The sequence below is a fragment of the Paramisgurnus dabryanus genome, chromosome 24 (genome assembly GCF_030506205.2).
Source record: "Paramisgurnus dabryanus chromosome 24, PD_genome_1.1, whole genome shotgun sequence".
Lineage (NCBI taxonomy): Eukaryota > Metazoa > Chordata > Actinopteri > Cypriniformes > Cobitidae > Paramisgurnus > Paramisgurnus dabryanus.
In genome coordinates, this window is record NC_133360.1 from 10,750,427 (window position 1) to 10,764,256 (window position 13,830).

General features: G+C 36.7%; 1 protein-coding gene across 1 annotated transcript; it reads right to left on the reverse strand.

Annotated features, from left to right (window-relative positions):
• Positions 1–6,500: 6,500 nt before the first annotated feature.
• On the reverse strand, positions 6,501–12,313 carry hsh2d (hematopoietic SH2 domain containing). Its single transcript, XM_065244689.2, has 6 exons — positions 12,126–12,313; positions 10,454–10,601; positions 10,191–10,280; positions 9,899–10,064; positions 7,391–7,627; positions 6,501–7,266 (listed from the first exon to the last, which is right to left on the reverse strand). The coding sequence occupies exons 2-6, from the start codon at positions 10,576–10,578 to the stop codon at positions 6,766–6,768; spliced, it is 1,119 nt and encodes a 372-aa protein (XP_065100761.1). The 5' UTR covers positions 10,579–10,601; positions 12,126–12,313; the 3' UTR covers positions 6,501–6,765.
• Between the last annotated feature and the right edge of the window lie 1,517 nt (positions 12,314–13,830).

The window sequence follows — 13,830 nt, forward strand, 5'->3', positions numbered from 1 at the left end:
TAAACCAGACTTGATGACGTATGCAGCCTACATATGCGACCTCCGGAGGCTGCAGCCTTCCGATTGAGAAACGGCCTTTGACTCGAGTTTAGCCGACTCACCGCCTTCTTTAAATAACACAAATCAGTAACTAACCATCTAAACCGGAGGCAGTGTTGTTGTTTAAAAAAAACATATCCGCCTACCGTGGATACAATTAAACTGTTGCACATTTGGCCCGTCTTACTTTGTATGCCTCCTCCGAAGTCTTTCCATCCTGATGGTCGCCTGTCCCTGAAGATTTCCCATGAGGCTTAGCAACTGTCGGCGGGTGTTATGAGCTTTTCTCTCACGCTTGTTGGAGGCCAAGCGCATCCTGATGGTAAGACAGAACCAGCTGAGGGGATCAGAAGTTGCGGTGCTTAATGAGATTTCGGGTGATGTGGAACACGGGATGAACTGGCGATGAAAAGCGCACCTGCTGGAATGCGTGGCGATCCTAATCCACAACCGTTCCCACCACGGCGCACCTGTGTTCCTCGCCCACCAAAACGGGCATAATAAGGATGTCAGCACCAGAGTGCAATGATTAGGAAAAACAGCGTATGCGTGCTATATTTTATTTCTTTGTATGACCTTCATTGGCACGTGTCCTCAGGTATGAAATTGCTTTTGAATGCGATCCAAATGTAAATCAGTCAAACAGGATAACTAACTTAGTTGACTTCGTTGTGTGGTTTTAGCCCGCGGTCGTTGGCGAGGGTACAGAATCAGATTGCCGCCAACGTGACAATTGAGCGGGAGATTAGGATCAGCCTCAGGCTGCGGCGAGCAGTTCAACAGCCTTAAATAACAGAAAACAGTGTTAGACACATCAACATAAATCATACCCTTATCAGCAATTAATTTAAATACAAATATATATCGCTACATACAGAACATTATAATATATGGTTACATGTGTGTTTGACATGGGTGTATGAGATCGTTAGCGATAATCAGAGACATGGCAGTAAAAATTCTGTTTTAATCTATGCAGGAAAAATGCTATAGTATCTAAAATTGTGCACAAACTCTTTCTTTTGGGGGTCTAATTCTCATCTGGGACAAGATCTCAGCACTTTTGACGGTTCTCTGAGTCTGCGGTGGTGATGTTATGAAAGCTAGCTTTAAAACAAGCAGTATGCATGTTTCTTTGTTGAACAAGCAACTGACATTATTTCAACCTAATTTCAACACTGATTTTTAAGCCTTTTATTAACCCTTTGCAACCGTTTAGCATTAACTGTTGTATCAACGTTAAAACAAGAACTGCCATTATTTAAACGTTGAAGGTCGGTCATATGCCTGCTGGGTTTGGTGTTGAATATATTTCACTCTCTTCATGTTCAGCCTGAGGTCGATAGCTCCTTCAAGTTCCTGAGAGCTCTTGAGGCCTTCTGATTGGTCTTTCTGAGCAAGAATCTAATTTTCACTTATGCTGTCTTTGGTTTCCTCTGGAGCTTCAGGCTTCTTAGGTTCAACACTTCGGTCAGTCTGATTAAGGTGTTTTGGTGTCTCAAATGTTTCTTCATTTCTTTCATCTTTGGATGTTCTTGTTACTGGATCTGAAGAGCATTCACCCGAGATGCATTCTGGAGGCGTTTGGTTCTTGATCTTTAGTGTAATGGAGTGAAGAAAGGAAAGAACAAGAAATAAAAATATACAAATTCTGACCATCTGAAAAAATATGTTTTGTCTATAATACTCACAATGCACTGTAGTCAGACAGACATACTGTATACTATCAAAGCTATAGCAGGGGTGTCCAACCCTGCTCCTGGTTAGCTACCGTCCTGCAGATTTTAGCTCCAACCCCAATTAAACACAGCTGAAGCTGCTAATCAAGGTGTTCAGGGTTGCTTGCTAATAACAGACAGGTGTGTTGGAGCTGAGTTGGAACTGAAGTCTGCAGGACTGTAGCTCACCAGGAACAGGGTTGGAGACACCAACTATATAGCAATGCTGCCCTCTACTGGTAAACATTGTTTACAATTAACAATGTAAAATAGAGAAGCAGTTATGTCTAAAACATAATGTAATAAAAACAATTTGTTTAAAAATGCTGTGCATTGCATTACAAAATAACATTATACAAAAGTAATTACAGTCAATACAGTTAATTTAAATTAAATATTATATGTAACCCTGCCTCTAAAATCCAGGCTAAAGTCTCATAATCTGAGCTTCAAAGTTGAATTTCACTCATTGATTTCAATCTTTGACATGATTTTTAGATATCAAGGTTATATTTTCACAGAATGTTCGTTGCATTATGTAGGAGGATTTTACGTAGATCACTAAAATGACTTTAGTTTGGTTTTCATAGGCAGGGGCACATTTATTTAACTTCAGTTTTTATTCACCGACACATTCAAAACAACAAGCGACCCCAGACTATTTTCTACATTAGATTCTGATTTATACCGTGGCCGTGATGATGAGAGCTGTTTGCCCCAGTGCATCACTAACATCAGGATAAACCTTTCTGTCATTGAGAATTTGGTAAGCATTGCTGCATTCACCAAGAAGCCTTCTTGATCAATTTCTATGAATACAGCTCAAGAGGGCCTTTGGGACCAAGATGAGCCATGTTCATAGTCAAGACTGCAGCAACATTACAGTTGAAAGCATCTATCTCAAAAAAACAGACAGATTAATGGATGGATAGACAAACAGACAGACATATACAGAGACTAGATAGATAGATAGATAGATAGATAGACGGACAGACAGACAGACAGACAGACAAACACATGACAAATAGATAGACACATACATGGCAGATAGATAGACAGACGCATGATAGATAAACAGAAAGATACTTGATAGATGGATGGATGGATAGACAGACAGACATACACATGACAGATAGATAGATAGATAAATAGACACATACATAAGATAGATATATAGACAAACACATGACAAGTAGATAGACAGACGCATGATAGATGGATGGATGGATGAATGGATAGACAGAGACACATAGATAGATAGACACATGACAGATAGACAGACACATGCGTGGCAGATAGATAGATAGATAGACAGACAGACAGACACATGATAGATAGATAGATAGATAAATGGACAGACACATAAGATAGATAGATAGACACATGACAGATAGACAGACACATGCGTGGCCGATAGATAGACAGACAGACATACAAATGACAGATAGATAGATAAATGGACAGACAGATAGATAGATAGACACATGACAGATAGACCGACACATGTGTGGCAGTTAGATAGACAGACAGACAGACAGACATACACATGGCAGATAGATAGATAAATGGACAGACACATAAGATAGATAGACAGATAGACAGACGCATGCGTGGCAGATAGATAGATAGATAGACAGACAGACATACACATGACAGATAGATAGATAAATGGACAGATAGATAGATAGATAGACAGACAGACATACACATGACAGATAGATAGATAAATGGACAGATAGATAGATAGATAGACAGACAGACAGACATACACATGGCAGATAGATAGATAAATGGACAGACACATAAGATAGATAGACAGATAGACAGACAGACACATGCGTGGCAGATAGATAGATAGATAGACAGACAGACATACACATGACAGATAGATAGATAAATGGACAGATAGATAGATAGATAGATAGATAGATAGATAGATAGATAGATAGATAGATAGATAGATAGATAGATAGATAGATAGATAGATAGATAGATAGATAGATAGATAGATAGACACATGACAGATAGACAGACACATATGTGGCAGATAGATAGACAGACGCATGATAGATGGATGGATGGATGGATAGATAGATAGATAGATAGATAGATAGATAGATAGATAGATAGATAGATAGATAGATAGATAGATAGATAGATAGATAGATAGACACATGACAGATAGACGGACACATACGTGGCAGATAGATAGATAGACACATGACAGATAGACGGACACATACGTGGCAGATAGATAGATAGACAGACAGACATACACATGACAGATAGATAGATAAATGGATAGATAGATAGATAGATAGATAGATAGATAGATAGACAGACAGACAGACACATGATAGATAGATAGATAGATAAATGGACAGACACATAAGATAGATAGATAGACACATGACAGATAGACAGACACATGCGTGGCCGATAGATAGACAGACAGACATACAAATGACAGATAGATAGATAAATGGACAGACAGATAGATAGATAGACACATGACAGATAGACCGACACATGTGTGGCAGTTAGATAGACAGACAGACAGACAGACATACACATGGCAGATAGATAGATAAATGGACAGACACATAAGATAGATAGACAGATAGACAGACGCATGCGTGGCAGATAGATAGATAGATAGACAGACAGACATACACATGACAGATAGATAGATAAATGGACAGATAGATAGATAGATAGACAGACAGACATACACATGACAGATAGATAGATAAATGGACAGATAGATAGATAGATAGACAGACAGACAGACATACACATGGCAGATAGATAGATAAATGGACAGACACATAAGATAGATAGACAGATAGACAGACAGACACATGCGTGGCAGATAGATAGATAGATAGACAGACAGACATACACATGACAGATAGATAGATAAATGGACAGATAGATAGATAGATAGATAGATAGATAGATAGATAGATAGATAGATAGATAGATAGATAGATAGATAGATAGATAGACACATGACAGATAGACAGACACATATGTGGCAGATAGATAGACAGACGCATGATAGATGGATGGATGGATGGATAGATAGATAGATAGATAGATAGATAGATAGATAGATAGATAGATAGATAGATAGATAGATAGATAGATAGATAGACACATGACAGATAGACGGACACATACGTGGCAGATAGATAGATAGACACATGACAGATAGACGGACACATACGTGGCAGATAGATAGATAGACAGACAGACATACACATGACAGATAGATAGATAAATGGATAGATAGATAGATAGATAGATAGATAGATAGATAGATAGATAGATAGATAGATAGATAGATAGACATACACATGACAGATAGGTAGATAAATAGATAGATAGATAGATAGATAGACACATGACAGATAGACAGACACATATGTGGCAGATAGATAGACAGACGCATGATAGATGGATGGATGGATAATGGATGGATAGACAGAGACACATAGATAGACACGTGCGTGGCAGATAGACAGACAGATATACACATGACAGATAGATAGATAAATGGACAGACACATAAGATAGATAGATAGATAGATAGATAGATAGATAGATAGATAGATAGATAGATAGATAGATAGACAGACACATGACAGATAGATAGACAGACAGATACCTGATAGAAAAATAGATAGAGGGACATATACATGGCAGATATAGACAGACACATGAGATAGACAGACAGATGTATGGATGATGGACGAACGTGTGGTAGTTACACAGACAGACAGACCCATTATAGACAGATAGATAGACAGAGTATCAAGAGCTTTCTCTCTCCCTCTTTCAATGGGTCTCTCTTTCTCACTGTCTCTTTCTTTGTTGTTCTCTCTCTCTCTCTCTTTCTCTCTCTCTCTCATTTAAAGTATTATGGACCATTTTGAAAGATGTAAACAACACAGGTCCAGAAGCACTTTCTGTTGTTTTTTAGTTCACATTTATTTAACATTTTTATTCAGTTCAAGTTTTTCTGTTGGATTTATTTTGATATTAATTAATATTAATATTTTGTTCAGTGTTAAAAAACTAAAACAGTAAGTGCTTCTGGATCAGTGTTGTTTATAAATGGTCTATAAGCATGATTATGTTTAGTTACAATATTGCCCACATACATAAAAAAGCAATGACAAGAAATCAGCTTTACGGTATCATAGTACAAACTTTCTGCTATTTAAGATTTTCAAAACAAATTTGTTTGATACACAAGGCCAAAAAATGACTGGTATTATTTGCACGGTCCCCATGTACACACAAATGAGATCTCTTTTAAGAATTTCAAGATGTTTTTTGTTGACCCATATAAGGTGTCGAGTCACCTCACTGCATTCCGTCTAGATTAAAAGTTCATTTAATGAACACTTAGACATATCATTAAACCATTCGTGTTAAATAATTACAAAGAAAACTTTTTACTATATATAACTTATTACTATTATTACAAGAATTTAAATATTAATAGATGCTATTACAAAAACAGAAGATGATAACAACATGATACTTTTGAGATCCCCATGTATGGTACTGCATGATTACCAAAAAACAAACAAACATGCTATACATGTCTAAAAATAGTTTATTCATTGTTTTTCATATCTTTTTGAAACCCATTGTTTCCATTCAGCGTAGTGTGCAATTAAATGTCACGCCATAGTTGCGCTAGTTTTTTTGAACTTCTAAAAATGTCACATACCACATTTAGGAAGCATTTATTAAAATCCAGAAGTAAATGCAAATGTATGCCCACAGGCACAAAACACATCAACACATAATATGGTTTTACCACGTCCAACAGGTTCATCCAGAACTTCATAGTCAAAGAAATTGAAATGACAGCTTAGCGACTAGCACAGGACATGATAACAATGATAAAACAATGAGAAGGATGTTTTGACAACGGTGTTTTCGATCAATAAAATGCTTTAGGGAAACCACCCGTATTTATGTTTCTCTTTATCTAGTAACCAGGCGCGAATGGAGGTGGATTTTGGTACTCTACTTGTATTTTCCTATCAGCCATGTTGGGGATACCATCAGATTTTTGATAGCTCGAAAACGGACAGTTTTCAAGCAGCCTAAAATAGTCATTTTCCGAAGGTTGTCGAAGGTTCTCAATACCTGAAGAGTTAGAAATGTCTTTAGGAATTTCTTCATACGCGTGTTCCTCAGACTGGCTTTGTTTCTTTTTAAGCTTCCTCTTGATCTGAGCCAAGCTCATGATGGCGGGTTTTGACTGCTGTTGGTGTTTTTGTTGGTTACGGTTGGTTCCTTTATCTTCAGAGGGTGTGTTGGGCGGGATCTGATGTTTTTCAGGACATACTTTCATCAGCGATCTATCTACTTCTGTGGTAGCGTGCGGATGACTTGGCAGGCAATCTCTAGGTGGTAACTGTGGTGGTGTGTCTTGAGTTAGTGATGTGGAGATGCATATTGTTCTGGGTTTGGGAACGGGCGGTTCCTGAAATAGACAAAAACAACTCTCACAAAGGGTCACAGATATGTGATTATAACCATCTTCAATTATTTTTTTTAAACCTCAAGCGAACAAAAGTACGATTTAATTTGTATTATTTGTACGTTACCATGCTTTGTAGATTAAGGGGGGTCAGTTCTGTCTGCAAGCAAGGATAAAGTCCTGTGCTGGGGCTTGTGCATAGTGTCGGTGATTCGTTTTGGACGGGCGAGGTCGGTTTGGGCCCGGAGATATTCGAGAGAGGTGCTGCACATTCTTGTGGTAAAGAATTCGTCCGTGCAATTCGCACAGGGTTAATGTTTCTCCTTTGGGGAAAAAGCAATTCTGAATAGCTAGTTTTGTCACCCTGTGAAAAAAATGAGAGTCACGTTTACTTTAACAAGAGCTATTTATTTTCACATTTGTGACCCTGGACCACAAAAACTGTCATAAGTCGCACGGGTATATTTGTAGCAATAGGAAACAATACCTAGTATGGCAGGGATCTTCAGTTGCTCTTCTTTGAGGGCCCAATTTAAAAATTGTAAATATGAAGCGGGCCAAATTTTTACCCTATTTTTACAAAAAAAAATTTACTTTTACCTATTTTATATTATTATTATTATATGTTATAACTTATGTTGTTTTTGTTACAGGTCAGGTCATATATTAAAAAACATGCGTTTTCAAAAAGATGCACACATCTTGTATCCAGCATTTTGCCTTTTAATTACTGAAAACTATTTTTTTATATTTTAAAAACAATTGTAGTTTAACAATCCAAGAGCCAATGTTAATAGTTCAACTATGAACATTGCACAAAAATTGTTTATTCGCTGTCATTTGTCATGTACAGTAATATGCTGATTTTAAAGGAACAGTATATAAGAAATGTATATAAATTAATCATAAAATGGCCCTGATATGTCACTAGACATTAAGAAATCATTTTCATTATAAACACTTATATCACTGACAACAGTGGTCTGGCCAGGATATTGTCATTTAGAAAGTGGAGTTGCAGCCCTCAACTGATGTTTATGTTGTCATTTTGTTATTGGCCACCAGTTGTGTGATTGCAGTACCAGTTTTAGCCACAAGTTTTGTGATTGCAGTACCAGTTTTGGCCACAATCCTACATACTGTTCCTTAAATGCTGCGTTTACACCATCCACGGTAGAGGCGTGAAGTGTGAGTGATTTCAATGTTAAGTCAATGTGAAGATGCGTTGATGCGCGTCTGGAGGTCTCGCTGCGCAGATGAGGTATTTAGTGCGGCGCGGAAATTCGCGCGTCTAGTTCACAAATGTTGTTTTTTGTGCATTTTGCGTTTGACGCGAATTGCTGGCTGACGCCCGAGTTGACAAATTTGAACTTTGGCGGAATTTCGCGCCGCGTTAACCAATCAGAAGCCTGCTTTCTGCTGTGGCGGCAGCCCCGCCCGGAGTCACTCATTCAACTTGAAGGAACGCTTGATATTGTCCGTAAGCAATCAACCGGAGCTATATGACACAAGTTCTTTTTTCTATAGAGACAGGAATAAAAAGGACCTCGCTTGGAAAAGTGTCAGTGAGGACATCGGGCAACTTGGTAAGTTGTAATACACATTTAACTTTTGAGTCACGTAACGTTTATCGACCCGCCCCGTTTTTTTCCCCCCTATAATAAGGTTACCAAATACAAACCGGTAACTCTCTCGATAAATGCACAATCAACATCAGCCATCTTGCAAACAGACAACCGCATAGCACTTGCCCCTCCCACAAGAAGGGGAGTTTGCCTATGACACGCGTCAAATGCTTGGTTTTTCCGCGCGTCTACTACTTTCTACACGCGCGAATGCATTCAAACTGTTCAAGCGGCAAACTAGGCGCGGTAGATGCGATTTTGACGCATGAAACGCGGTTAGTGTAAATGCAGCATAAGTCCAACAAAGATGACCGGCGGACCGGATAAAGATGATTGGAGGGCCGCATTTGGCCCGCGGGCCGCCAGTTGACTAGCCCTGTAGTATGGGTCAAAATGATCAATGTTATATGCCAAAAATCATTAGGATATTAAGTAAAGATCATGTTTCATAAAGATATTTTGTACATTATTTATCGTAAATATATCGAAAATGTATTTATCATTAGTAATATGTGTTGCTAAGGACTTCATTTGGACAACTTTAACAGGTGATTCTCTTAATATTTTATTTAAAAATCGATTTTCATAATCATTGTTTATCGGCCATAAATTGTCCTATCCTAAAAAAACATACATCAATTGAAAGCTTATTTATTCATGATGCATAAATCTCAATTTCAACAGATTTATGACTGGTTTTATGGTCCAGGGTCACATTTATGCACCCAAACTAACTTATAGTGATGCATTGCACCAATACATTGTGTTTCCTGAGATCGAACCACAACCTTTCGTGCTGCTAATGCAATTCTAAGCTACATGAACACAATGACTAATGTAATAGTGGAAAACTGTTCCTGTTCTCTGTTGTGTAAGCAAATTTGTTTATCTATAAAGCTGAAGATTTAGTTCCTTAAAATTTCCAGATCAAAGTTCAAAGCAACTTTGACTATCACACAAAGCAACATACGTTCATTGAAACCCATATTGTTGGTTTTTGTAAATGTCACCTGTTCGCAGGCCACGGTCAGCAGTTGGCTGGAGGGTGGGATGGGGGTCCCACGATGAAAGGCCACAAGGTCGTGAAGAGAACGATGTTTGTTGTTTTCGCCCACTATTACGTATTGGTTATCCGGCAACATGTCAATCATGAAGTGTCTACAACGGTCTTCATCTCTAGAGGTAAATCATTCGGTAGAAGATAAACATACAGACACTTTGTTTGATTCATCTGGGTTATGTAAACAACGTCATATCTTCACAACACAGAGAAGATAACCGAGCACATTCAAACTAACTTACCGATGTGATAGCGTGTATCCCACCCTGCTCTCGCTTATTCGAATGAGGAAGTAGCCGGGTGGTTTGCACATCAATATTTCCTCCGCGGCCCTGCAGCAGATTAGAGATAAAAACATTACCTGTCTGGTATGTGCATGTTACGTTCAACCTGATTTTCTGCTTTCTGACATCATCATCATGTCTACGATAATTAAAGAACAAACATACTCTATGAGCAAATATGTACTTGTTCCACACTTTGTTTATGTAAGTATGACCCTTACTTTCTGGAAATAGTGCCGTGGAACCATTCCGGAACGATTCCGTTCCTTAAAACGCAGCTACGCTGGAAGTCTGCAACCCAGCTGAATGCTGGACTGCCATTGTCTTGAGGTGAGGCCAAAGCCATGACATCCAGTCAGTGTGTGTGTCCTATAGTAAAATATATAATCTGATAAATAAGGTATATTTTTAAAGGCATAGTTTACCAAATTAAAATGAATCATGTTGTTACAAACCTGTATAAATGTCTTTGTTCAGATAAACACAAAGGGAGATATTTTGAAGATTGTTTCGTTCATGAGCCCCATTCACTTCCATAGTATTCGTCTTATTATGAAAGTGAAGGGTGCTCATGATTGGTTTGGTTATAATCATTTCTCAAAATATCTTCCTTTGTGTTCATCAGAACAAAGACATTTATACAGGTTTGTAACAACATGAGAGTGAGGACATGATGACATCATTTTCATTTTTGGGTGAACTATACCTTTAACAACACGTGTATGTATTTACATTTACCTTTTTAGCAGACACGCCTGTCCAAAGCAAGGTAAACATTTTTAGTATTATCTGTTTTTCCTGTACGAGTTGGGACATATTTACATATCTACTCTTTATTCTATTTTCGGAATTTTTGAGTCATCAAATCTATGAAAAACACATGGAAAGTATGCAAATTATTCATGCCTTCACACAAAGCTCTATGGCCTGGCAGGTTTTGTAATGGTATTGGATAACAGGAACAGTTCAGAAAGAGTTCTGGGTATCCATCACTAGCCATATAATAATAATAATTATTATTATAATTATTATTATTTTATTAATAATACTAATACTACTACTACTACTAATAATAATAGCTTATTTTAATAATTTAATAATGAATTATTTCAATCACTTGTTAATTTCAATAATTAATATTCATGAGATAATAATGAATAAGAAATTAAAACATGAATATTTGGTAAGTTTTGAACAAATCTATCAGGCGATAGATATGTAAGATTATTTAACAGTAAAAGCAGTACTGACCCTTTTAAAAAACAGCATAGACCAGCATAATTCCCATGCTGGTTGGCTTCTGGTTCAGCTGATGGTCACCAGAAAACCAGCACCAAAACACATGCTGGTCTTGCTGGTATTTCCAGCAGGGTTAACAGACTTGGTTAACAATTTACAGATTGTATGATTCGACTATAAATACCTAAATGACTCAACAATTACCATCCCTTCCCAGATGAAAAAATACTGTCTTATACTTCAGTATATTATAGTAATTGGTACACTTTGTAAATATATACTATAATATTCTGTATTTTTAACTATGATAAATATTAAAATTGTAGTGAATACTGTAGTATTACTATAGTAAGGTTTAAAAAAATATATACTACAGCATTTTTATGTAAGTTAAAATAACAAGACATTTACTTATTTGGAATAAATACAAAATTGTATAAAACACTAAATAAATAAGATCATACATATGCACAGTACATTATTATAAAAACGTACACGTGTAGGTTAATTTCCATATAATGAAAGTCTCATTAGCATTGCAATAAAAGTATGAGCTTAAACATAGCTGGTTTATTACAAATACCCTGCATTATTATTAATCTCTAAATGTCTGCATTGTAATAAAGTTAGTGAATATCGTTAGCAAGCGCTTACCTGTCGAGGCACACCGTGTCAGTGAGCGCGGGCGACGTGAGCTCACCGGTTAAAAACTCAGGGGTGTGGTTTAAACAAGATAAACATCTCACCATAAACACCTACAGTACAGTACAGACAGACGACTTGTTGTTGTTAGAAGTCAAACATTAGTCAAGTATTTCACAATAATAAACAAATATAATGATGATTCAAATACTGAAAGAGTTGAACGCCAAATCGTATTCGTACGATGATTTTGGTTTATAATGATATCATGATGACGTTGATATTTATGTTTGTGAATCGTCCACTCGCGTGTGTCTATTAATATTCATAATACAAATCATTCGACTTCATGCGGCACCGCTAGCTAGAACTGTCAGGTCGGATGACGTCAATGCTCCGCGAGAGCGAGACGAAATTACACTTCGTATGATTTCTCGAATCGTTCTCGCGGTACTTTGATGTCATCCGGCTGTCGGTTCTTGCAGCGCACTTCCTTTTTGGTCACGTATCTAATTAATATTCATGAGGTAAGCCTGTTCAGTGGTGGGATTCGTAACTTTGCTTGCAGAACATAAAATGTTTCACTTTCGTTTCATATTAAGTGGTTATGTGTTGCTTTTAAATGAACAGAATAAGATAGATAACATAAATATATAACAAAAATTATGATTTTCATATAATGTATGACTTTGACATTAAAAAAAGAATTTACTAAATGTGACCCTAGGCTAGACCACAAAACCATTCAAGAGTAGCGTGGGAATATCTGTAGCAATTCCAGCAATACATTGTAGGCTATGGGTTAAAGTTATCGATTTTCAATAAATCGTTAGGATATTAAGTAAACATCACGTTCCAAGAAGATATTTTATAAATGTCCTATGGCAAATATAGGAAACGTTATTTTTTTGTGAGTGATGCAGTTATAAGGACTTCATTTGGACAACTTTAAATGCAAATTTCTCAATATTAAATTTTTTTGTGGTCCCAGGTCACAGCTTCTCACAAAATATCAATCACATACACATTAAGTTTTATACAAATTTATTAAAGAAAGTGAAAAATGACATTTCTGAGGCATTTTAAAACACTCAATTGACAGAAAAAGCAACTGCATTCACAACAAAATCTGTAAAACTCAAACGTTTGGTCTTTATTTTGGTCCCCATTTTGTGGTGGCTTTCAACTTTAATTTTTTGTTAACAGTTCATGTACATTCAAAAACAAAATAATGTAAAAAAAAAAAAACATGAATAACAATCTTTTATCTGAATGTACATTAACTGTTAAGGCCTAGTAATGTATAGACATATGTTTAATAAAGATGTTACCAAAACGCATATTTGCATGGTACTCCGAGGTACACCATGATGCAAAAAACATGGCATCAGAACACAAAGGTATTATTCAAATAAAATACTTCAAATAAAAACAAATAAAGGTAATGCAAAAGTTTCAAATAGTAATTCAACATCAATCAGAGCAAAATGTCAATGTACTGCAGTTCACAATGTTTCCAGTAGGTGGGATGATAAACACACATAACAGAATGGACGGGGACTGTGGAGAAATGACACACGTCTTCATTTAACCGGGAAAGGATTGTATTTAACTAGTATTTATTTTGCTTTAATTCACGACCACATATTCCATTAGGTATAGCACTTATTAAGATACCTATAGTTTTGTTTTTGAGGGAATTGGAAATGTGTATGAG